This window comes from Gadus morhua, chromosome 12, assembly GCF_902167405.1.
Source record: "Gadus morhua chromosome 12, gadMor3.0, whole genome shotgun sequence".
Classification (NCBI taxonomy): domain Eukaryota; kingdom Metazoa; phylum Chordata; class Actinopteri; order Gadiformes; family Gadidae; genus Gadus; species Gadus morhua.
Window position 1 is genome coordinate 5916586 of NC_044059.1, and position 26275 is coordinate 5942860.

Genomic DNA, 26275 nt, shown 5'->3' on the forward strand with positions numbered 1-26275 from the left:
AAAAGATTCTCATGTCATGGGACATGAGGTGGTGTTAGCTATTGGTGTTTAAATTTCTGTAAAATTTGGTCATTTAGCAGACGCTTCAATCCAAAGCAACTAAGTGAGAAAAGAGATGTATATTATGAAGGGGCAGGTAGGGGTTTGACAGTACAGAGACAGGTCATTAAAGAGCAGGTAGTGGTTATCGGGAATTTTACTCTATAGGATGCCTACAGGTTGACTTTGAAAATTGAGGCATCAAACCCAATACTTTTCTGCTGGGAGTCGAATACGCTTACCACTGCACTATCCTTTTTTCAAGTTGTTTTTTTAACCCAGAAATTAAATGGCTTTGCAGCACATGAACTAGTGGATGTTGTTGATCATGTAAAAAATTATTTCATCTTTTCACCATCTGGTCCCAACAATGAAGTCCCCCTGGCCAAAAACAACTAGATAAGAGCCAACAAATTATTTTCAACATTCTGTTAGTCGATATTGTGTGTTATTTTTTTTTTTTGAAAGTGTGCTGTGTCACATTTCTGTCAGTTGTTTAAAAAAAAAGAACGTTAATCTGCGGTTAAACACACGGCACCTTGCTCCGTTGCGTTTTGATGTTTTATTTATGTGTCCCTGTGCCTGAAGATTTTCCATAATAATCATAGATTCCTGTGGAGGTAACTGTGAATGATTTCCCTGTGTCCCACAGGGGATCGACTTTGCGGGCTTCACGGGGTACATGTCCCTGGGGATCGTCCTGGTCCTCGTCACCTCCTTCCCTATGCTTCGCCTGTTATACTGGAACAAGAAGCTCTACAACAAGGAGTCCAGCGAGATCGTTGGTACGTCTGAACCTCTGTACACGGTATCCTAGACAGCCTCTGAAAGCACCTCCGAACGGGATCAGCTGTCAAGGTCTCAAGGACACAACGGAACTGACAGAGGGACTGGACGAGCTCAGCCTCCACGCAGATGTATTGTGGTCGTGAATCGTGATTAATGAACCATTAAGACCAGCTCTGTTTGAAACTTTTTACCCTTCATTAGAAGCCTTTCAGTGTCGGCTAACCTTCTCCCCATGCAGATGGCCTCGATAAGAAGATTAATAGAATAGTATGGAATATTACATACTTTATTAGAATAGCATAGAATTCAGCCCCCACACATCCGTCTGGCTGCTAACACAGGCACTTTCCTACATTCTGTTACACGCATGCAGAAACGCACGCACTATGCAAACAATGGGTGTGCATAGTGCGTGCGTTTTTGCACGCATTGTTCAATGTTTGTGTGTTTGTGTTATCTAGAGTGCACGCGCACACACACACACACACACACACACACACACACACACACACACACACACACACACACACACACACACACACACACACACACACACACACGCACACACACACGGCTGCGGGCCCCCCATTATCAGATGACTGTGAGATCAGAGTCATAATGTTATTACTCTGATGTCCCCTGCCTGGGACCTATCCCCCAGACCGGCCGCATTCCATCTCTCAGACGTCTAAAGAGCCTCTTCAGACTGATCCAGTGATTAATGAAACGCTAACCGATGCACCAATCAAAACCAACTCAGCCTGGCCCCTCATAATTGCATTTGTGTGTAGTAGTCCTAAATCGAAACAATGCTCCTAGGGGACCATGATCGTGTCATGGTTAGTGTGTTTGATTCCCAGCCAGAAGGGTCCATTCCCCCTATCAGTTCCACCCCCCTATCAGCCTAACCTGTAAGCATCATTGAGCAAGATGTCCCTTCCCACCTATCTCGATAGTTACAGTGATAAAATACCAAACAGACAATCAAGCGCGATTAACTATGACCACGTTGCATTGTCGCGATGGATGTGCAATGGAGGAGAATGGAGCATGTGGCGCTAAAAGCATCAACACGCCCTGCGTCTGGTTGGATCACTCCCTGCACAAAGGTCGGCCAGGCGCTTATGTTTTGTGGCACTCCGCGTGGGGTGTCTTGCGAGGTGAAGTGCTAAAGCTAACTTCCCCCAACTGCCTGTCCGCTCAACTCTTTGTGTTAAGAGAGGACTGCGGTTGCTAGGAGCAGAGGGAGGCTGGCATTTGTGTACAGTTCACACTTTGCTTCAAGGACTTGGGGGTTTCCTTACTATTTTGTAAACGATTGTCAGATGTGTTTAGTCGCCAAGTAGGGAGTATGGTAAGGTAGCCGTTGGCAGGGCTGTCTGACTCCGAGCCGAAAGGTTCGGGGTTTGAATCCAGCACTCGCTGTCTGCCCGCAGAGGAAGATGCCTCCAGGCCAGCCCATGTGTCTGGAAGCATTCCCCGTACGTCGCTTTGGATAACAACGGCGGCTAAACGTCTCAATTAGAAAACGGAGATAGCCCCCATGTAGCAGCAAATGCACGGTGCTGTTTAACATATATGGCCGTGGGCTACTGTCTCCTCTCTGCCTTATCAGAAGGGAACCACAATAATAACCACAGCCATAATAACCATCCTAGTTAATCCCTGCTTGGGCAAGATGTCCGGGAGCCACAGTTTATTGTCGATAATGCATCTGTCCGGCATGCCGTTCAACATTTTAATCTCCCTGGTGTCGGAGCTCAGGTTCGGTGCAGGACGCAAGATTGCTGCGTTATAAACCTTAATGGGAAAACTAATCACGTAGAAATACATGGAGTTGTTTCTAATGGACGCTTTAAGGCGAGAAGCATCTATAAGACACCCATCCCCATAGAGTGAAGCACCCACAGGGGTAGAACATTAGAATCCTCCTCTTCAGGCCTAGAAATGAGGGTGAGGAAGAGAAGGAAGGCATACTGGTGGCGGCAGCTTTCTGTTGGTCTTTACTGGCCCCTTATGGTCTCTACTGGTCTCCGTTGGCCTCTACTGGTCTCTGTTGGTATCCCGAGGTCTCAGTTGGTCTCTCTACTGGACTTTACTGCCGGTCTCTCCTAGTTTATTCTGTTCCCTGCTGGTTTGAAGATGACCCTACTGGTCTATAATGGTCCTTCGTCAGCTCTGAGACGTGTGTCCTCTGGGTCGCTCCTGATCCTCCCAGCGGTCAGAGCTCAGCCTAATCGTAGCTCTCCTCCATTAGCGATTTTCTTTCCCTCCATTTCGCTAATCAGGAACTGTTTGTTTTTCTTCCCCTGCACCAATTAAGCCGCTATTAGGGTCACCTAGCAACACCCGTCATCCAGGAAGAGTTCCCCGCTGGCACTTCCTCCCGGCGGAGCGTAGCGAGGGCTCCCGCCCAGAGCTGGTCACCGCAGCCCCTTCTCCTCCATCCATTAGTTTCCCAGCGGGAGGGCTTAGAGCTTATTGAGTGCAAACACGCTAATATATCCCCCAGCTGGTGCAGGGACCCGCAGCCATTACCCATAACACACCTCACCACCCCCGCGTCAACCACCCCCACGTCACCACCACCACCACCGCCAGTAACTAACTACCACTAACACCACCACCACCATCACCACCACGTCATCCCCACCACCACCAGTCACTAACCACCAAGATCACCTGTTACTAACCAACACCAACAACACCAACACCAACAACACCAACACCATCACCACCACCACCACCGTCGGTGTGCGTCTGTTGGTGTGTGTGTGTGTGTGTGTATGCGTCCATGTCTTAATGATTGTGTTTGTGTGTTGTGTTCATGCAGAGCTGAAGCATGAGATCCTGGTGTGGCGGCAGACGGCCCAGCGGATCAACCCCGCGAGCCGCGAGGAGACGGCCATCAAGTGTCTCCTGATGCAGAAGGTCCTGAACCTGGAGAGCGCGCTGCGTAACATGATGAAGACCTTCCAGAGGTAGAGACACCAGATAACTGTTATTTAATAGAACGTCACTACGGCTACTCGCAGAGACGCTGGTGTTGAGTGACATTTTCCTTGGGTAAGGAAGGTATGGAACACCCCCGTTGGAGCCGGAGGTTCAGAAAACGCGATCTGAGGCAAAGCACAAAATTGTGAGAGTGCACGTGTTACCCACTCAGGCTGGGTGCGTGGCCAGTCGAAAACGACCACTCTGGAAGTGTGTTTTGAGCCGGAAATTGCAGACCTCTTGTAGTTCCTTTAACGACATAAAAAAACAAAGAAAGACACTTTTTAAGTCCCAGAAGGAACAGCTTTCAACTGAAATAAAAATGAGATTTTGGGGTTTATTTATAATTGAAAGGTTTGAAGTAAGTAATTAGGTGTACTGAATTGATTCAAGAGAAGTAATTCTGTAATCACAAAGTAGAAGTATTGTAGTTTATATTTATATACTACTTTGTGTAGCAATGCCTGACCTATATCAGAATATATTTAACATAATTAAATATGGTGACATAGGAAATATGCTGCATGCCGAAACGTATGTAGTTATTGTGCAATTAATGTCATTTAGTTAATGACAATTTTTAATTACAATGTATTCAACATTTACCAAACTCTTTATTCCGTTTGCAGAGAAATATCCCAGGAGGATAAGAACTGGGAGCAGAACATTAAGGAGCTTCAGAAAAAGGTACAAATAACAACACGTAAACTGAGTGAGAGGAGGTGTGCCAAGGTGCTAACCACAAAGGCAGCACTCCAAGGGGAGCAAAAGGTTTCTATTCCGAACCGCCGTCGCAATGCTACCTCTCATTCCCTCTCTCTATTTCAACCCACTTTCCTGCCTGTTTCCTCACTCTCCTTTTCATGAGGGGACAAAAGCCCATACAAATGTGTGTGTATTTGCAATGTATATATAAGGTGGAGGATCAATACTCCTGGTTAAAAGGACCTCGTTGATCAACAAACTCTCCTGACTCGCCTCCCTCGCCTGTCTCTCTTCAACCCCGTCGTCCCTCTTCAATCACCTGTCTCTCTTCAACCCCCTTGTCCCTCTTCAATCACCTGTCTCTCTTCACTCTCCTATCTCACTTCAACCCCCTTGTCCCTCTTCAATCACCTGTCTCTATTCACCCTCCTATCTCTCTTCCCCAGACTGTCTCTCTTCCCCAGACTGTCACTCTTTACTATCCTGTATTTGTTCACTTTCCTGTCTCTCTTCACTCACTCGTCTCCCTTCACTATCCTGTCTCTCTTCCCCACACTGTCTCTCTTCACTCTCCTGTTTCTTCCTTGGACTGTGTCTCTGCACTCTCCTGTCTCTCTTCACTTGGCTGTCCCTCTTCCCCTCGACTGTCTTCCTTCCCTCGACTGTCTCTCTCCCCTTGACTCTCTCTCTTTATTATCCTGTCTTTGTTCACTCCCCTGTCTCTCTTCCTTCGACTGTCTCTCTTCAGTCTTCTGTCTCTCCTCACTCGACTGTCGCCCTTCCCTATCCTGTCATTATTCACAAACACGGTGGTAGTTCTAGTTTTCAACACAACAATTTCACTCCTTAATGACCTAAATTCATCAATTAATCAGACAATCATTTCATGATCAATTGCTAAACAATGATTAAAAAAACATTACTACCGACACAAAGTGGAGGGGGTCATTGTGTATCCATGTATGAGCCCTTTAACACATGAACTTAATGAAGACCACAACAGCAACCCCAATCACACCCCCCCCCTCTCTCTCTGCGCCCCACAGCACAGGATAACCGACACGGTTCTGCTGGTCAAGTGTGTCTCCGTCCTCGCAGTCGTCATCTTCATGTTCTTCCTCAACTCCTTCGTTCCCAGCATCCACCTGGACCTCGGTAAACCCAGCCCCCATCACCCACCCCACCCCACCCTTACCCCGTCCGTCCATGTCCCCCAATAACATCTTCCAACTCGGGTGTAACTGTTGTTTCTGAAATGATTTCTGAAAACATCAAATCTAGTAGACTTGTTTGTCGTCAACTCCGAGGTGCTGTAAGCCACCAGCTCAGTGTCTTATTACTACAATATTGTTCATAAATACCTGGTATACTGTGTCCAGTATACCATATACTGTCCTGAGGCGGTAATAGTGATCCAGTTATCTTACATCTTAAAGGTTTATATTTTTCTACGGTGAATAGAAGCCCATTGCTGTACGTTATCGTACCAACATTTTGTCGTTTCCTCCTCCTCTTTATCCTCCTCCATGAAATGTGTTTCATTACGACCGGAGATACATTACAGATAACCTAAAAGCTGTGGTTCTGTTCACTTTAGATATAGAAACATTTAGGATGTAAGAGCCAAAAAGATGTAAAATATACTCCCTCAGTGTACCAGGTGCTTAAGAACAGTGTTTTCCTATTTGTTATTCACCATTTTATAATTAGAATCAGAATCAATTATTTTAGCAGATGCTCCAAAGCACCGAACAGTTAATTCACATATGCAATTAAAAAGCAGGTAGTGGTTAGGGGTCATCTTACTCTAAGACGCTTATAGGTTGGTGGTGAACATTGGGGATCTAACCAAGTGCTTTTTTGGCTGGGAGTCAAACACCCTAGCCACACGTATACTATCCTGCCCGTTTTCTGTTGTCGCGTTCTTAAACCAGTATATCCCTTATCTTGGATATAAAGATAAGGATTTTATCTCTTCCTTGGGACTTTTCCATCTTGGGCTTCATTGTCATTGTGTCTGTCGACAGCTGCTTTTCTGCTGTGTGGATCTAGCCTGTAAGCACAATTAACACTGAAGTTAACCAAATGCTCTCTGCTGAAGCTCAGAAAGCAGACGTGTTCAGTTAATAACACAATCTGCCGCCCCCCCCCCACACACCACACACACATACATATACACATTCACACATACGCCAGAGAGAGAGAGAGAGAGAGAGAGAGAGAGAGAGAGAGAGAGAGAGAGAGAGAGAGAGAGAGAGAGAGAGAGAGAGAGAGAGAGAGAGAGAGAGAGAGAGAGAGAGAGAGAGAGAGAGATCTCTCTATTCAAACAGAGCTTATTATTAATGTACTCAGAAAGCAGGGAACAATCAGCCCTGATAACTGGCCACAACAGCACTTTAAGGAAATGAGACGCCATTACACGTTCATTTGGTTTAGTTTAGCTCTTATTATGGACTTGATTTTTAATGATCCACGTACATGTTTTTGTACACAATTATGCAAAATCCCTACAATAGCACAACTATGTCTGTCCCAGACGGTAGAGCCCTTGGAACCAGGCAACATGTTTGCCTTCCCCTCTGAGTCACCTGGTTAACATGATTACGATATTGCGTAACCCTTCATTTTTGTACAATTCGTTTTCGTAACCCTTCACTTTTGACCAAAAAAATAATGTAACATTTTTTTTCACAAGTTGTTGTGGCAATATGCCATCACGTAATCATCCTCCAGCAATAAGAGACCAGGTACAGATCTGAGCCTGGTCAAAATGTGTCTTACTAATTCTATATAAGGCCTGTATGTTAGAATTTAACTGAATTCAAAGCATGGCCGTCTTCCAAGAACAACCATTGTGAAATCAAGATCATTTTGGTGTCCGAGCAAAGCACTCATTTTATAGGTTTACAGTCATACTTTCTGCCCCCTGGTGGTTCTGAATCACTTAACCCTTCTTTAATCTTAGAAGATGTATACGGCAATGTTTTTGGCTGAACCATTCAATATCTTTTAGCCTTGGCAGTGTCTTCCGCCACTTGGTGCTGACGAATTGCAATTAGAGGCGGCTCGCCAAAGATATTCGGAAAAACAGTGTTGTGTTGTGTATGATGAATGAGCTGTCACCATGGCCTCAGCCTCCTCGTAATTGGAGCGCTAGTAGGCTGTCTGCTCCTCACTGGACAGCCAAACCTAGGGAGCTTCTTTCTCCCCTTTCTTCCGACCTATTTAAATCTAAGTTGATGCCGTTCGGCTTTGTTGCGTTGGTGTCCGTTGTGTCGCCATTGATCTGCATTGACAAGTAGTGTTGTGTTAAATGACGGACAACAAGTGTCCTTCTTTTAAATGAAGGACCTGTGGGAAGCCAAGCCTGATTACATTTGGGGCGGGACTCTAGATGGACGACAGAGGAGGCCGGCTGGTAGCAGGGGGGCTGTATGTCTTGTAATCCACTTGCCGTGATAACGAATAGCGATAATAAGGGCAACACTCGCTGGGGGTTTCATTCTACATTACATAGGAATGATTTGTTTCTATCAAATCCATCATTCAACCGTAATGTTTTCAGCAGGGAAAGGATCCTCGCCTCCCTGACCACAGATACGATTACGGGTAATGCAAGCAATGCTGGATGATGAAAGCTCATTTGACCACATGACCCACTCATGCGGCCTGATTGGTTTTGCGTTTGAAGTCCATTTAATATCCCTGCGAACCGCCGGTGGCCCTGCTGGGGATTCTGCTTTTACACACTCTGGAAAACATACTTCAGTTTCGCTGTCTTGCCTGTGTAAAACCGAGGGGGTATATTCCGCCTTCGTCACGGTGCCGGCTTTCTTGGTTCATTGGAGTAGGCGGGGCTACGCATGGAGGGAAGACCTCTTTTAGAATAATTTTGAATACCTCTGAATGTTTTTTTTTCAATCCACTCGCATGCAAGAATGAGTATGCTACATCTGAGTGTAGGCTACCAAACGCGATTAACTATTTAAAAGTGCAAAAACGCCAACATATTCTTGAGTTTGCTGAACACTTGTTTTTATATCCCGACAAAAGCCTCGTACGCAATGTTCCTCTGCTACTTTCTCGTAGACCGCACCATCTTTCAATGTCTTCGTTAATGCGACTGCATCGCCTTCTCTCCAATGATGGTCAGCAGCTTTGCGGATTTCGCAGTCTCTTCATTTAGAATTACATCATGTTGATGTCGCTGCGTCATCACCAACTCTATCCAGGTTCTGCCCCTGGTTCTGTGATGCCATTCTAAACTCATTTACAATGAAAATGGGGTCAGCTTGAGCTCAGGAGGTAGAGCAGTTGTCTTGTAACCAAAAGGTTGCAGTTTGATCCCCAGCAACCCTAACTGCTCCTGACGTGCTGGCTGTCGCCTTGCATGGTTGACTCTGCCCTTAGTGTGTCGATGTCTGATGTAAGTCGCTTGGATAAAGCGTCTGCTAAATCCCTCTAATTGTAATTGTAAAAATGAACACCCCAATATGTGTAGGGTTGAGAGGTGTAAAATTGGGGTGCGAATCAAGCCGGTATAATAAACTCTGGTCACTGTACAATGCACGGACCATGCCGGTATAAGACGGATATATTGGCATGTAAAAAACGACTACTGAAAACTATCTGAAAAAACATATCACTATCGAGAAACCATTCACTACATGAGAAACCATTCACTACAGAGAAAACCATTCACTACAGAGAAACCATTCCTCGATAGAGAAACCATTAACTATGTACAAAACCTCTGGTCAATGTTCCTTTTTAATTTCATGTCCTAAATATGAAGTTAAAATATTATGATTAATTATTTAATTTTTCATCTGTTAACGTTGGTTGGCGTCATGGAAAATTGTGCACTCTATCCTTGACAGTCTCAAAGGGCTTGGCCGGCATATTGGCAGATTAATTTGAGAAGGGTTGATGGTAGAATCAATAACCTTTTCTTCATGTATGTTTGAGTGTGACAAACCCATTTTTCAGCACAAATACCCTACTAAAACTGTACACTTTATCAAACACAGTATAAGTACAGACTAAAAACATGGACTTCAGTCTGTCCTAAAAAATGACATTATTGTCCTCCTCTTTCCTTCTAATTATTCCCGTCACGTGTAAAATGTCTTCCTAGATGGCCCTTTGCCAAGACATTAGCAAAGCTTACCTGTTTAATGACATCTTCTCCACATCATTGCACACCAACACCACCGCCCGTTCAAATGCACAGAGCTCTCATTCTCTTCTCTTCTGGTGAAATGTTTATACTGCTGCGTTCTCTGCGAGTTCCGGGGGCTATTACTCAAGTAGGTTCCAAATATATTATTTAAGCTATTCCACAGCCAGCTTAATTTAGCTTGATGTCGTCCAACATTACTCTGCAAAAAACAAGGTTTCTAGTAATGTACTAATTAGAGTTAGCAGAATAGTGAACTTTGTTTACCTTTTACTGCTGATCAGACAGAGTCTGTGAGCTAGGGATCCTCAGGGGTCCTAAGCTGTTCATACATGAACAGAAAAGGGTGCTGTCTTGCCTACTGATCATTGATGTTATTTGTTGATTGTTTTTTGAATTATGATTTTTTTTTAATGGTATTTCTTATTGATTGTGGATATGAATTTAGACGTAAGATTGAACGGGAATGTCGTTTAATGATTATCAATTTGGCTGGTGATATTGTTTATTGGTGATCAACGTGCTTATTGACGATTGTTCAGGCTGGATCGCCATCCTGGGCGCGCTGTGGCTGCTGGTCCTGGCAGACATCCAGGACTTTGAGATCATCCTGCATCGCGTCGAGTGGGCCACGCTGCTCTTCTTCGCCGGTCTCTTCGTTTTGATGGAGGTACGGAACACACAGACCTGTCCCGAACAGATATACAGATTCATATTAGATGTGATGAGAATCACTAAATAATTATAATCAATTCAATAATTTCAGTCAAGTACAATCGCTACAAAAAGGATTTCTAAATTAAATGATAAAATAAGCATATTCAGTAGATTAGAGTCGATTTTTTTCCAACAAGGTTGTTCCATGATTCTTTTTCTTCTTATAATCCCCTCATTATGATTTAAAATATAAACATGGGGACGCCTCCAGAAAGAGGAAGTGGAGGAAGAAGCCGCCTCAGCAGGATTGAAAAAAGTGCTTTAATTTACAATTAAGGCATTTTGCAGACGCTTTTGTCCAGCGACTTGCAACCATTAATATACACATGAACACACCGACAGCAGTGTCAACCATGCAAGGCGACAGCAAGCTGGTTCGTGAGCAGTTAGCGTTACAGTAGGTGTCATGCTCAGGGAGACCTCGCCGGGGATCGAACTAGAGACCTCGAACGCTCAGCCGGGGATCGATATAGCTCAAGGGGACCTGGAACACTCAGCAAGGGATCGAACTAGCGACCTTCTGGTTACAATTAAACCCGCTTTACCTCCTTAGCGACTGCCTGACTGCTTTTTGTGTCGGGTTCAGTTTCTTCTCAAAGTCTTTATTCAGTAAAGTTTACACTTTCCGATTGAATCACCTGTAGCCCCCATTTCAGAAGATTAGCTGTGGGTGTCCTCCATGTTGGACTCAGTGTTCTCCTCATGCCCCTCCTCCTCATGCCTCCATGATGGACCCTGTGCTCCCCTCCTCCTCCCCCTCCTCCCCCTCCTCACCTCCTCCTCCCCTCCCCCCTCCCCCCCTCCTCCTCCTCCCCCTCCTCACCTCCCCCTCCTCCTCCTCCCCCTCTTCCCCCCCCTCCCCCTCCTCCTCCCCCTCCCCCCCTCCTCCTCCTCCTTCTCCTCCTCCCCCACCTCCTCCTCCTCCTCCTCCTCCTCCCCCTCCTCACCTCCTCTCGTCCCCATTCTGGATCCTGTGCTCCCCTCCTCCTCCTCCTCCTCCTCCTCCTCCTCCCCTCCTCCTCCTCCTCCTCCTCCTCCTTCTCTCCTCCTCCTCACCTCCCCCTCCTCCTCCTCCCCCTCCTCCTCCTCCTCCTCCCCTCCTCCTCCTCCCCTCCTCCTCACCTCCCCCCCCTCCTCCTCCTCCTCCTCCTCCTCCCCCTCCTCCTCCCTCCTCCTCCCTCCTCCTCCTCCCTCCCCTCCTCCTCCTCCTCCCTCCTCCCCCTCCTCCTCCCCTCCTCACCTCCTCTCGTCCCCATGCTGGATCCTGTGCTCTCCTCCTCCTCACCTCCTCTTGTCTCTGCAGGCCTTGGCTCAGCTGCAGCTCATCGACTACATAGGAGTGCAGACAGCTCTTCTGATCAAGGTGAGTCATCTTCATCACGTTTCATGTTTTTCTTCTCTTCCTCCTTCTTTTCTTCTATTTTTCGCTGACTCCCCCCGCGAGACCACTTAGAATGATTAGTTATTGATAACTTAACAAAGTAACAGCATTGCATTGAGGCTTATTATGAGTCACTAAATGACATTATATACTATCGGGACATGCAGGCCTAGACTAATCTAATGCAATGTCGTAAAGGGCCCTTATTTTAATACCAGGTGGGAGGTTGATTATCTATGATGAAGTTATTAAGTGATAAGTTGGCATTAGTCATTCGGGTAAGCTACTCTAGATGCTATACCAAGAGTTGGATACAGTCCAAGTAGATAGCTAGTTAGCAGTGGCTGCTATAGTATTAGAATGATGTGTACTAATGACTGCACTGAGGTGCAGCGTGAGGGCGATATCAGCCCCGGTGTTAGCCGTGGTCGAGGGGTCTGGCGGGCGGGCAGCATGCAGGAGTGTTTCCTGCAGCAGGGTTGTGTCAGCCTTCATTTGGGGAGCCACCGCCCGGCTGGCAGTAATCCCACCTGACAGGCCAACTCTGAGTTCCACATATACCAGCTCTGATACACACAGAGCATACGCATGCATTCTTAACCTGATACACACACACACACACACACACACACACACACACACACACACACACACACACACACACACACACACACACACACACACACACACACACACACACCACACACACACACACACACACAACACACAAACCATAACACATCCTGCTCTGATACACACACACTACACAATACACACATAAACACACACTGACACAACACTGATACAACACACACACACACACATAGACACACACACACACACACACACACACACACACACACACGCGCACACGCACGAACGCAACCACACACACACACACTCTCGACACACTATAAAGTCTGGGTCTGTGACAGAGACAGGGAGACAGATGTCTGTCTGAGTGAGGCGATAGCTGTCCATCTGCTGCCACGCAGGGCACAACGCCAGCGCAAGACCTTATGTTTCCCACGTGCACGCTCCCGCGTGACTTGTGCACGCTCCTGCACACTGTTGTGTTTCACAGGTGCACGCTCCAGCACAATGTTGTGTTTCACACGTGCACACTCTTGCACAATGTTGTGTTTCACACGTAACGCTCCGGACGTGCTCCAGGGTTTGGTCCGCAGCGATTTGGGGGTTGGCCGAAACTCCAACCCCCAAAAAACCCCGAAAAAAGTTTTGGCCAACAACATCTTCATCTCCTCTCTCTCTCTTCCTCCTCCATCTCTCTCTTCTGCAATCTCCCTCTTCCATCTCTCTCCCTCCGTCTCACTTTCCTTTTCCATCTCTAACTCTCCTGCCTCTCTCTATCTCTCTCCTCGTCGATCTCTCTCTCCCTTCTCCATGTCTCTCTCTGTCTGAATAGAGGGGCCCTCTAGTCTCCGGCCTGTGACTTGGCCATGGGGTTCTGCTGTGTTTGCTCATCTGCTGGGGTTGAGCAGTTTGCCAGAGAGGGCAGCCTTTCACCATCCGTCCTTCTGTGTTTGTGTGCGTGTCTCAGGCCGTGCCAGAAGACCAGCGTCTGGCCATAGCCATCATCCTGGTGATGTGGATCTCTGCCCTGGCCTCCTCGCTCATAGACAACATCCCCTTCACCGCCACCATGGTAGGAGGAACATGAGAGTTGTGAGAATATTATCTTGTAAAGGGATCTGTATACAACAGGATTCTTAAAGGAATAATACAGCCTCAAACAGTTGCTAGAAGATTCACTAAGACCTAGGTCTACTCAAATCTCATAGCCTAATGTGAGCATGTTTAGTGTTTGAGGTTCATAACTTAATCCCATCAGAGAACAAAAAGTACATGTAAACTCAAAGACATATCTTTATTTAGACGTCTTCCAGACAGACCATGTATCCAGCTCTGTGATATTTCATTTTTGGAAGCTGACATTGATGGGCGGTGACGGCAAGTCATTTAGAGAGGGTCGGAGCTGGACAAAGAGATTCAATTATTTCAGAAACTGTTTCTTTAAATCAATATTCCTTATGCAAGTTCAGATCTAGTTCTTGGAAAATGATAGTCGCTCCAAATTGAAAACAGGGCTTTCATTTAGCCAGCGATCATTACATTCAATTCCGCTCCAGTTCTCTGCAATTAAAGCTTTGGAACAGGGTGTGCTGGGGGTTACAAAGACCACAATTACAGTAGAAATAGTCATGTTTAATACAAATATAAATAGAAGAGAAAATGACCAGAAAATGGTTTGCGTCTATCTATACCAGAGTGAGTTAGATCGGCTGGCCAATAGGCTGTTAATGTTCCATCATGGAACTCAATGTTTACTTCTTTACTAACCTCCCCTCCTCCTCCTCCTCCTCCTCCTCCTCCTCCTCCTCCCCCTCCTCTTCCTCCCCCTCCTCCCCCTCCCCTCCCCCTCCTTACCTCCTCTCGTCCCCATGCTGGATCCTGTGCTCCCCTCCTCTAACTGATTAATTGTGGTTGACAGATAGACAGATTGACTTCAGGGTCAAACACAGACACCAAACTACCAAACTGCATTTGTATCCCCAAATTGACATAAATACTGTCTGCTTTGTCCTGCGTTATTTGGGCTGAATGGTAGAACGTGATAAGTGATAAGCAGCTAACTATAGCGACTGCTCCATCGATCTCTTTGAATACCATCTATAAAACGCTTTATAATACAGCACTGTCGGTAAATAGACTGAACAGTAATATTGTGGCCTGGCTAGCCCATTTTCCGCACTGTTAAACCGGTTTTTGATTGTTTTTAAAGAGGTTAAATGCTTTCATTTTAAGATAATCATCAGAGGTGTGTGGGTGTGTGTGTGTGTATTTGTGTATGTATTGTGTAGATCGTTACGTGTGCCTAATTACTTACATGTACTATCCTGCTGTGGATAAACAGCCAAAACACAGCATCTCGCTTTATCATCCAACCAACAAATCACAACCTGGCTTGTGTTCACTTTGCATAATCTACATCAATACTGTAAATTTTTAGAAAGCATAAACGCTATACTACTGCAAGAAGTATCCTTGCCATAACTTGCATTTTGTCTCTGTTATTCGTCACTTCAGCTGTCAACTTTATCTAAAGCTTCTGACAAGTGACGCTGAGAACAATGAAAAAATACAATCAAACTTGGAGTAGCTCCAAAAAACTTGTTGTTACTGTTTAAAATGACAGACAAGACAAGGGTACTAAGTTTAGTTACCAGCGGGGTTTGTCTTCCTGATCCCAGTCCGCGTCTGTCCTCAGATTCCAGTTCTAATCAACCTGAGTCAGGACGAGGATGTCAACCTCCCCATCAAACCTCTCATCTTCGCACTTGCCATGGGGGCCTGTCTGGGAGGTGAGCTGACTCCTTCACCACACACCCATAATCACCCAAACTTCATCCTCCTCTTCCCCAAACACCCTGACATTTCTCAACTTCCTCCTCTTCTTCCTCAACTTCCTGAGATCTCCCAAACTTCATCCTCTTCTTCCTCAAACTCTGAAATCACCCAAACTTTCCTTTTCTCCTCAACTTCCTGAAATCACCCAAGATTTAGCTTCCAGTTCCCACAACCCCCGAGAGATCACAAAAAAAAACATCTTCAGTACCCTCAGATCACCAATTTCCATCTTCCTCTACACACCATGAAATCAACCAGAGAATCCTCTCCGTGCATAACCTGGATGGCTCAAACATCTTCCCCCTCACCTTCCAGCTTTGGTCTTAAATCAATCTAACCCATTCCCCTGTGTGCATCCCAACAGGCATGCATCGTCCTCCATAGTCTCTCCATTCCTTCTCTAAAGTCGCCTGGCCACTGGCCTCCGGATGCTCTTGATAGATTCTCACAGCACTTTGAGGACTTTGACTCTTTTTTATAGATGAGCCCTGTCAGGGGGGGCGACATGTTTGTGCCGCAGGTGATTGTCGGGGCTCGCGCTTGTCGCAGCTGAGCCCACCCCACCCCCCTGTGAATCTGTAAACGCAGCCCCCGAAGCCGCTGACACGCTGGCCTTTTAGCCTGTGCAACACAGCAGGGCCGCTCACGGACGGGCAGATGGGTGAAAGAGTTGTCGCCGTAGTTTGGGTTTAATCAACTCCACTGTGACGGACCCCCGTCAGTCACAGGCAGGGCAACCCGCCAAGGCCCTGGAAACCACTTTAGACACTCTGTAGCAAACATACAAACTGAAAATAGTGACATAGTGAAAGAAATACAAATAGTAATAAATAACCCCAGTGATACTTAATACCAGGCGTAAGACTTTATTGTCCCAAAGTAAATGAATGTATAACTTCAAAATATATATATAGACCGATAGTAATGCATATGTTAGTAGAATAAGAGCTCTGCTAGAAAAACATGATTCAACCAACAGTACAGTGGATATTTCATGTTTTTCAAATATTACTCCTCAATCAAGCTAATGGTAGCTGAAAGGGGAAGGATGGGCCTGTGATAACCAGATGATAGATAAATCTGTAGACCAGTCTGTATCTGACAGACTGATGGAATAATCACATACGCATGATGCATTGTATCAGCGGCCTGATCGGCTGTCACTTTTCTCAAGGACTCTGATAAACAAAGTTAATCATTTTATTCCCTGTGTCTTGATAAACTTCCCCTCCATTACTCATTCCATTATTTTTGACATATTGCTGTTGACAGACCAACAAAAAAACCGCCAGAATTCAGCAGACATAATCTGGTGCAAATTCTTGATGAATATGTGTCCTTAAGCCCGGGCCTTCCAGAGGGGTTGTGGCGCGGTGATCCAGTTCTATGATTGGTTGGCATTTAGTGCTGGGAGCCAATGGGGTTGAGGCACCCACCAGTACATGCTTTCGTTCTTTCATTTCACTCACTGCATCCCCATTACAATGTTTCGAGAGAGAAGAAAATAAAGTTTAGATTTTTCCTGTCAATCAAGCAGAACAAAGACTTATTTTAACATTGACTGTTTTGTCGTGTTTTGAAGGAAACGGAACGCTGATCGGTGCCTCGGCGAACGTGGTGTGTGCTGGCATCGCAGAGCAGCACGGCTACGGGTTCTCCTTCATGGAGTTCTTCAGGTCAGTCGTACTGTCATCACAGCACTTTGTTCTCTAACTCAAAGTGGGCCCATCAGGCTTGGTTAACAACATCCTCAACATCGACTTGGTTTCCACAAAAACTTTTTGGGGAAAAGTTGGACCACTGACCACATCTGTCCGGGATTTGCGTTCCCCCAACAATTACGTCAGTTGAGAATACTTTATTTTCAAGGAAACTGATCCTTCCTTTTATTAGAAAATAGCAAAGTGTGACACATCTTATCAATCTTATTTGTGATCTATTTCCTTGGCCTGACAATAGTATGTAGTCGCTCAACTGAAGTTCCCAAGAAGCTTCCTTCTCGCTCGCTCAGAAAATAAAACTTTTATTTTTAAGATCTGTTCAAAAAAGCATGAGCTCATTAAATGGCATGCAGTTTCGGAAGAGATTCAAGGTTGCACTCTCAACACGGACAAAAAGCAATTTGGAACAGGCAGTACTTTGACTACGGTATTCCTTGCTGTGCCAGACTAGTTGACCTGACATGATAAGGGCTTGGGAATTAGTTTGCATGTTATGCCCCGAATATGTGGTATACAGCAAGACGTGTTTAGGACCGCCGCTGCTGTTGCTCTGACCGTACCCCTCGGTGATGTGACTAAGGTCTAACCATTTTGACCGGCTGATATAGAAGGAAGTCTATGACATGCAATCGCCGCATCTTACCATGGAGAGAAAGTTGGCGTCCCCTTTCTATCCCTGTCTACCTGCTCGGATTTGGTCATTTAGTATCCTCTTAGTTTGGTCCCTACGAGCAAACCACCAGCAGAGAGGCATCATGGGAAATTCAGCCTCTGCTTGACATATGAAATTTCACCTGACGAGCGCAGATGACTGAAGCTCTGAAGTCAAGTGCATCATTAGTCATAACGAGTAAATCAAATCCCAGGAATAAAAACTCTGCCACAGTGTATGCATGCTAGGCTCAGAAGAGAGGAGTGTGCTGGGGAGTGGTGAAGGTAATAAACACCTTCGTTTTCCACGTGCCTGATAAGAAGACCACGTAACTGAAGGCTTGTGTGATCCTCTCACTTTCGTTCAGCGTCTCTCAGACGTTGCCCCATCGCCCCCTCCCTCACTCGCCGTTTCTTCTTTTATTTTCCCAGAATTCCTAACGGTCATTATTTTACAGTGGAACCTTGAATACGAGGAAGATTTAACTTGAATGCAATCAGTTGATTGCGGCGTGATTACAGTACCAGAACATTCTCCATGTGATTATTATTAAATTAAGTGCCTCCTCTTTTAGAGGGGTTTCATACCGATTTCTATCAAACTTTTCTGGCTGTTTCTTTGAAGCAAGGAGAAGCATTTATAACCTTTTTCCATCTCGCCGCCATTACATACACTGAACATATGTGACGACTAATTGATGTTTCTTCTGTCCTATACCTTGGAAACCCTTAACTTTCTGTGTAAAGGTAGGCTGGCATCGCCAGACAAATTGCACATGCCATTAGTCTGGATCTTCTCCGCTCTTTTTCGATTTTCAAGGGGTGTCACCATGGGCACAGACCAAAATGTCTCTGGACTCAAATAGGCCTCCAACCAATCATAGCTACGCAACGGGTGAACCAGCACTGAGCAAAGAAAAACATATATCTTTCTTCCCAACAAAAGCTTAAAGTGAAGTCGTTTGTTCTTCTTTTAGCGAAAATATACCGTCCAGTTTTCAATGGCAGCCGTGTTTGTTGTCGTGAATGATTGTCATCGTATTCATCCCCTCTCATATAAGCTAAACGGTTGCGATTGGTTGGTCTATCTCGTATCGGGCAGAAATCATTTTGTGTGGAAGCAAATAAAACATGAGCTCGCAAGATTCGTCTGGCTCCCAGGGCTATTTTAAAGGAGCACAAGGGTGTGAAAGCACAAGAGATTCCAGTCCAGATGGGTAACCCACCTCATCATGTGGTGACCCATCCTCCCACACTCTCACCGCTCAGTTTGTGTCTGTCACAATTGTGGAGAGTATGGGTGCCAGCAGTTTGAGTCACTGCTCATTTCAACGAGAGCCCACTTCATCCAGTTCCTCTTAGTCCTCAAGAGTCAGACCTCTGAGCTGTCTTTCAAACACCTATCATGTACCATCTCTGAGGTCGGGCCAAAGTTAGCCCGACCTGCCGCCAAGTGGGGCAGTAGTTCCGTCAGATGGGCATTGTCATCGGTCAGGGACCATTCAGCGTCATCCTTCAGGGACGATTCAGCACCAGACTCTAGTCTACTTCATTGATTCATCTACAGTTTCGTGATTACAGCCTCAACATCCTTGGTGAGAAAACAACTCTAAACATTGCCAACGACGCCAACTTGGTCCTCACAATGTTAATCTAGAGCTGTGTTATTCACACATCTACAGTAGCGTTTCTATGGCCCTCACTTGGTTCATATGGGTTGTGTCCTGAAAAGTGAAGCCAATGTTAATTCATCCTGCTCCGGGTTCATTTAAACGATACTAGTGATTCTCAACCTGATTTGTGGGATAATATTCACTGTCTTATTAATAATCACAATTATAACAATAATTATTAAAATTATTTCAAATTATATCCAAATTATTTATAGAGCATGTTTTAAAACAGAATCAGAAATGTTTCTCACAAGGGCCTGTCGTATATAGATATTTTAACTATCATTAAAAAAAGGGGGCAGTAGATATACAAGATAATGCTCACACAAGTCATCTACCCATCTCGACATTCACACACACACCCACACACACGCACACAGTTTTCACTGCGTGCACGTGTGTGTGTGTGTGTGTGTGTGTGTGTGTGTGTGTGTGTGTGTGTGTGTGTGTCGGGGAATGCGTGCCATAATTGATCATTTGCAATTAGCTTTTCCACACTTCCCATGGCACATCATAATACAGCACAATTTTACAGACTGTAAAATTGTAGCAATTACATCCATTTGGTTTAAAATCCCATTAGAGTTATATTGGCGTATTGTGGTTAATGCACTGCGAGATTACGTTCAGGGTGTCATTTATAAAATGCACTCCGCTCTCGTGCTCCATCTCAGGTAGACGGGCCTGGGCTTACCGCTGCATATAGCAGGGAAGGAACCACAGGGGACGGTAATATCTGGTTATTATGGGATGGCTGTGTGGAAATACAAGGGGGATCCCTTTTACCCTCTGGCACAGGGAAACCGCTCTGGGCAGCTGGCAGGGAACTTCCTGAGGTGTCACCCAGCAGAGACACACAGTCCTGGACACGCCTGAAGCCTTGCCAACAGGACCCAAGGCAGGGACTGTAGTAGCACTTAGTAAACTCAGGTCAGCTGCACAGCAGAAAGTACTGGGCCGTGGTAGAGATAATATCACATTTCGATCGCATTGGAGCTTCGACGGGAACATCTTGTTCTTGTTTTAGATATATATTTCTCAATTAAACACCCTGGGAGCAGTATACCTTACTATTTCAGCACCTGCACAACAACAATTGGATGTGTGTGTGTCTAAATCTTATTTTACAGTGTCCTGATTCCCCCCCAGTTTGGAACCTGTTAAGTTTGAGGAGAGTCTCAGAGAGGTGATTTCAAGAGAGCCGTCTTACAACACATCAGAGCTGCCTTCATGGCTAATCAACCCTCTTCATGAGTGATTTTTTTTTGCATTTTTATGCTCTATTATAGAGTGAGATAGACAGGAAGGTATGGGGGATAGAGTGGTGGACCTGCAGCAAAGGACCACGGGCAGGAATCGAACCCGGGTCGCTGCAATCAGGACTGAGCCGTAATGGTATGCGCCCTACCCGGTGAGCCACCGGCCCCATGAGCAGTGTTTTTAATGCTGAGCTGAACCAGCTCCCCAGGATTCTGTGTGCTGCTGTGTACTGCTTTCTTCATGCCTGTCTATCCCTGTCTCTCTCCAGTATTCTCTTACTTTCTCTCCATCCCTTCTCCCCCTCTCACTCTGGGTCCCTCTATCTCTCCTCCCTTCTCTCTCTCTTCTCTCTCTCTCTCTCTCTCTCTCTCTCTCTCTCTCTCTCTCTCTCTCTCTCTCTCTCTCTCTCTCTCTCTCTCTTCATCCATTCTCTGTCTCTCTCTTTTCCTATCTCTCATCCCATCTCTCTCTCATCTCTGCATAAAAATGCAGAAATTAATGTCTGAGAAAACGTATATATCAACTTTTCAGTAATTTAGCTTTTATCCAAAGTGCCTTACAGTGAATTCATATGTATATATATTATTAATAAAAGGGTCAGGGCACTTTTGCGCCTAACCCTTGCAGCAAGGCTGCAGATATTTTGGATTGATCCTAGAACCTTTGGTCTGGGAGTTGAACCCCTTAGCCACTAAAGGATCCATGTTTTCCCGGATACAACAGTTGTATTAACATGTTAATGTCAACATGTAGCAGTGGAAACCATAATAGGTCCTTGTCCCACAATGAAAGGACCTGATACAACCAACAGGATCCGATCAAACCGCACCATGAGTGGCCTAGCTTGGAATGGTTGAGTCAGTTTGTCCGTATGATGACCAAATCTGCGCATCCATAGATGGCGTTCGAGTAACGGCCTGATGTACAACACACAACCTTGGTCAGCTGCATGTGAACCATTAGTCCGTTCACCAACAGCTGTTAACAATATAGGATCACATGGGTCTTCCGACGTTGTCATTACTCGCACCCCATCATTAGGATCTGTGGGAAAAATCAGCTGGTCTGGGCTATTGTCGGAACACAAGGAAAGATAAACTATTGTTCTGCTCATCAAGCGCTGGTAATGAGAGTGTTGGTTGTGATCCGGAGTCATCTCCCTGCTGATAATTGGGTTTAATAGGCTTTGGAAGCTAATTAAGTCTCTCTTCCACAGTATGGTAGCCAGCCCAAAGAGTTTTCAAGATATCCCCAGAAGCCTAACCACGGCTACAGTACAACAGATGGAGAGATTCTGGGCCGTGCAGGATTTAAAGCGTTACGCATGAACGCTGCTAATAAGATCGTATCGGGGAAGTTTAGGATTTTGTTGAACATTCAAATGACCCCCTCTAGATTAAATTTAAAAAGCTAACTCGTGTTTTTCTTGGGGGTAAGAAAGCCAACCGTGCTCTTTTCTTGTTTTCTGTGGGATTGTAGCATTACTAGACTATTTACAAACTAGAGAAGGAACTTTTGACGTCGATTTAAGAGGAGTAGGTTGCAGCATAGGAGCTATAATAATGCAAACAGACAGAAAAATGTTTTCCATTCATCACGCCATGAAGTGTTGCGAATGGATGACTCTGTCAGACGTTGAAATGGGGAGCAGAACGGCCAAGGAAAGGTCAGCGCCTTGTTCTGCTCCGAGGGAGCTGATATGTTAGGAAAGGAAACCCCTCGCCATCCTTCATCTGAGGACTGTGGACACATCTGCTTCGTGGCTTACTATGTGGTGCCTTCTGCTGTTCCTAACCACATTGACCTTTTGTGTGGGAGAGACACAATAGGTAACTGAAGAGATTGTACTTTATCACCACCTAAATGCTTTGTTGCCCATTATCCCAATTGGTATTTATTAGTTTACCCTAAGTACTCGTGTAGCCCAATGTGACATTTCCCCACGCAGCCACAGGCAAGATTACGGTATTGTGGCTGTGTTTGCTTAACAGTGCCAGGAGGTATTTCTATGGGGAGTATTGGAGCAGACGGAGCAGACTAATACTGTTAACATCTGGAATAAATGCAAGGAAAGCTCCAGTAGACACAGACCCTCTGTCAAAAGTTATTCTTTAAGGTGACTTTTGAACGGAGTGAGGACTTCACGTAGGTCAAACGTAGATCAAACAGTTATCTTATTATATTCTTTATAGACCCTATTTTGTGTCATTTTTCTGACAGTTTTATATTAAGCAACTTGCAGGTTATGAAAGCGGTTAGGGTTTGTGAAAAAGGTAAGGTAGACTGCAGATATTAAGGGTCAGATTCCATAACTTTCCACTTGGAGTCAAACACCCTAACCATTAGACTACCTTTCCCACTGTCAAGCACTGGAGTTTAAGTGGAAATAAGCCAGTGTCTTTCAACATCACTCATTGCATTTGTTTCATTAGCTGAAGCACCATTTAGCATATTTCATGCGTTCAACAATAAGACAAATAAAATGCATAACCGCCTCCTCTTATTTTCTAGCTTCAAGCTTGAATCAAGCGTGATTTGACATTAAGAGGTGGCGAGTGAGTGTTGTCGTTGTGGGACCAATCTCATCAGGAACGAACACCTCCCAAAAACTCTTGACTCTCACGGCCCACCATTCTCTATTGTGTTGGACAACCGAACAGCACAAACACACAAAAAACGACAACACCCCTTGCATACATGAACCACTCGCAACACGCCTTTCACAACCAGAGTTGTATACTCGCGATGTTCGACGCTGCGACAGAGAGAGACTTACACTCTGTTCCCTACTTCTCTCTCTGTAGCACAAACCCCCAAAAGCCCGGCTTATGTGGGCCAGCGAGTAGCACCCAACAGATCCATGGCTCGAGACTAGAGCCATGTGGTCATATAGGACATGGTCCTCATCCAAACCCACCCACCATCTGGAGTCCTCTGCAGTCAGATCCCTAACCGAAACTGATCTGCAGACGGAGGCTAAGACCCAAAGAAAAACTCTGTGTGCTCCCAGTCTCACTCAGACCTTCGATTGCCGATCCATTCCCTGGCGTCTTGGTTAGGATGCGAGTGAATGTTCTGCAGATTGGAGTTGATTAGGTCATTACAGATTGTCCTATAACATTTACATTTCCCCACACACTGGTCTTTAAACTGTTTGATTTGAGTAAATGTATTCTGATTGAATTAGCCAGGGTAGAATACCGTGGATCCAATGGCCGTTTAAGTAGTGTGTGATTAAATTATTATTTGGATTGTCCTAATGTCTAAGCTCACTTTCAACAATTCTGGAAAAAATAGCTGCTTCATTTTATAGCGTGGGAGGGAGAAAGACAAACAGAGAAATTAAGTTATTTATTAACTGGCTTTCATAACAGAACCACTGTCTGGATCTGTAGAGATAGAATTAGATAGGAGATGCTTTCTCGTGTATCACTATCCTCTAGGATTCACACTTGGAGCTACGTTAACATGCATCAACGGCACAGTGTAACCGGTAGCCTCTGTTACTCTTCTCCACGGAACAGAATCAAAATCCTGTGCTATGCAGTCTGCAGATAAAACCTGTGAGCTCTAGTGCCGCCGACACCCCTCTTAGAAGTTTAACCTCATCTGATGGCCGCGTGAGCAGGGAAGACAAAGCGAGCAGAGCAGGCCTTTAGAATACTCTGAGGCATTGAGCAGGGCTTGGCTCTGATCTAAGGCTGCTAGATGCTCCCCCCCCCCCCCCCCCCCACACACACAGTGCTGATGGAGTGACAATAGGCAGGAATGAGGCTGTCTAAGGACTGAGTATGTTCCTTAAGAACAGCCTGCTGTTCAATGCTTGTAGGATTATGCTGTGTGTTCTGTTATCTGTGTGTGTTATGTGATATATAACATGATGATCACGACGTGTATGGATCACATGTGATATATGACACGTGTTGTCCTGTGGTCTACAGGTTGGGGTTGCCCATGACATTGATTACATGTTTGTTTGGTTACATATAACATGTATGATAACACGTCTGACCGTGACGTGTTTACGTTAGATGTATGTGATATGTAAGTGGCATTGTAACCCTGTATTCTCTGAACTGATCATGACAGGTGTGTTCTGTTATGTAATTGATAACATGCATTATAACCCTGTATTCTCTGAACTGATCATGACAGGTGTGTTCTGTTATTTAACTGATAACATGTATTATAACAGTGTATTCTCTGAACTACAGGTTGGGCTTCCCCATGATGATCATGACGTGTGTGATCGGCATGTGCTACCTGCTTGTTACCCACATCGGCCTGGGCTGGAACCTGTGAGCGGGCTGCACATACACAGAGACGCTGTGGATGCAAATTAATGTGTGTGTGTGTGTGTCTGTGTGTTGTAGTGATGTGTGTGTGGGTTTGTGGGGGGGGGGGGGGAAAGAGGTGATTCCTTCCTCAACATCCCATGATACTGGCTGGATGTCTAACCAGTCCCGGTTTTGGTAGAAATAGGTTTAAACCCCGGACCCAGAAGGTTTGATACCCAGGGCTGATCTACAGTGAGTGAACACATGAAGCTAGCCCATGATGTCGATGGAACCTTCTAGAAGGCCCTACAACCATGGTTCTAACGCGCTCACTAGACAACTGACAGATGTACAGTATGTAAGAAAAATATTAACATCTCCTGATGATCCCACCAACAGAAGTAGCTCATGGTCTCAACTCGACTAAACCTTCTATAGTCAATCTTAAGATGAAACATGTAATTTAACTGTATTCATGTTAAAGCCAAGGGAAGAGTTTGACGCGTCAAGCTAAATGGCTACATTTTGTTCTGTGTGGTGCTATATGTCCCGTATGGGCATGTGTACAGACAATTTATATCTTTAAAGATTATACAATTGGCTACATTCCTCACAGTGCAAATGGTGTTTCTCTGGTTGTTTCATCAGTATGACTTTGATCTGCCCACAAAGATAACCATGTGCTTATTTGTACAGAAAGTATACTGTAATACCCAATAAAAGGGATTTTATAGTGACAATGGTCTCATTAAGATTTATGAGCTATGGCCAAATATTAACGCCCTGTATCTTGTTAAACTGAATAATCCTGCACACTTTAAAACAATTCAAGTGCCAACGTTAGAGCATTAACCTAGTTTAGTGATGTAGATTGATGCTAACACGTTCTCAGTATTGGGGGAATTATAATGGATCCCTTGAATCAAATCACTTCACGTTTCATCAGTATAAAGGAGTTTCTCTAGCACTTTGAGGAGAGGCCCTTCACGCTGCCCATCTAACTGTATAGTATCTCCAACCATTGCAAACTTTGTAACTTTGATACACTGATCGAAAATAAAGATGTCAACATGTTGGCTTCTCATGGATCTTCCTTAATTAGTTTGTTTGTGTTTTTTTTACATTTCACCATTTATGTCTATGTGTAAATAGGTAAATGCAATACGATGCAATTTAACTGGAAATGCATTATTATTAAGGTCAAACACATGGATGGCTCATAAAGTTCCACTGTTTAGACCCAATAGGTAGAACCGCTGACGTCATTATCTTCCATAATGTGAAATCTAAAACCTATTTGGTCCCCTTAGAGTTCCCGCCACTCATCTGCCTGCATACCTGATTTAATTTGAAAACAGGTGCGTTGAGATTACGTCGGAACGCAGAGACGGTTGCGTCCGTATTTGTACAAAGCCTTTATTTTGAAAGAATTAACGTAATAAGTTCCGAGTGCAACCTCG

General features: G+C 45.1%; 1 protein-coding gene across 1 annotated transcript in view; it reads left to right on the forward strand.

Moving 5' to 3' along the window:
- The window catches only part of oca2 (oculocutaneous albinism II), a 51197-nt gene extending 25284 nt beyond the window's left edge, over nt 1-25913 (forward strand). Inside the window, exons 15-24 of the mRNA XM_030373455.1 lie at nt 692-824; nt 3662-3809; nt 4452-4509; nt 5574-5682; nt 10249-10376; nt 11727-11786; nt 13366-13470; nt 15094-15187; nt 16816-16909; nt 24753-25913. Coding sequence (XP_030229315.1) covers nt 692-824; nt 3662-3809; nt 4452-4509; nt 5574-5682; nt 10249-10376; nt 11727-11786; nt 13366-13470; nt 15094-15187; nt 16816-16909; nt 24753-24840 — 1017 coding nt within the window. The 3' untranslated portion in view covers nt 24841-25913. The remainder of the gene's footprint in view (nt 1-691; nt 825-3661; nt 3810-4451; nt 4510-5573; nt 5683-10248; nt 10377-11726; nt 11787-13365; nt 13471-15093; nt 15188-16815; nt 16910-24752) is intronic.
- The last annotated feature ends 362 nt before the right edge of the window (nt 25914-26275 follow it).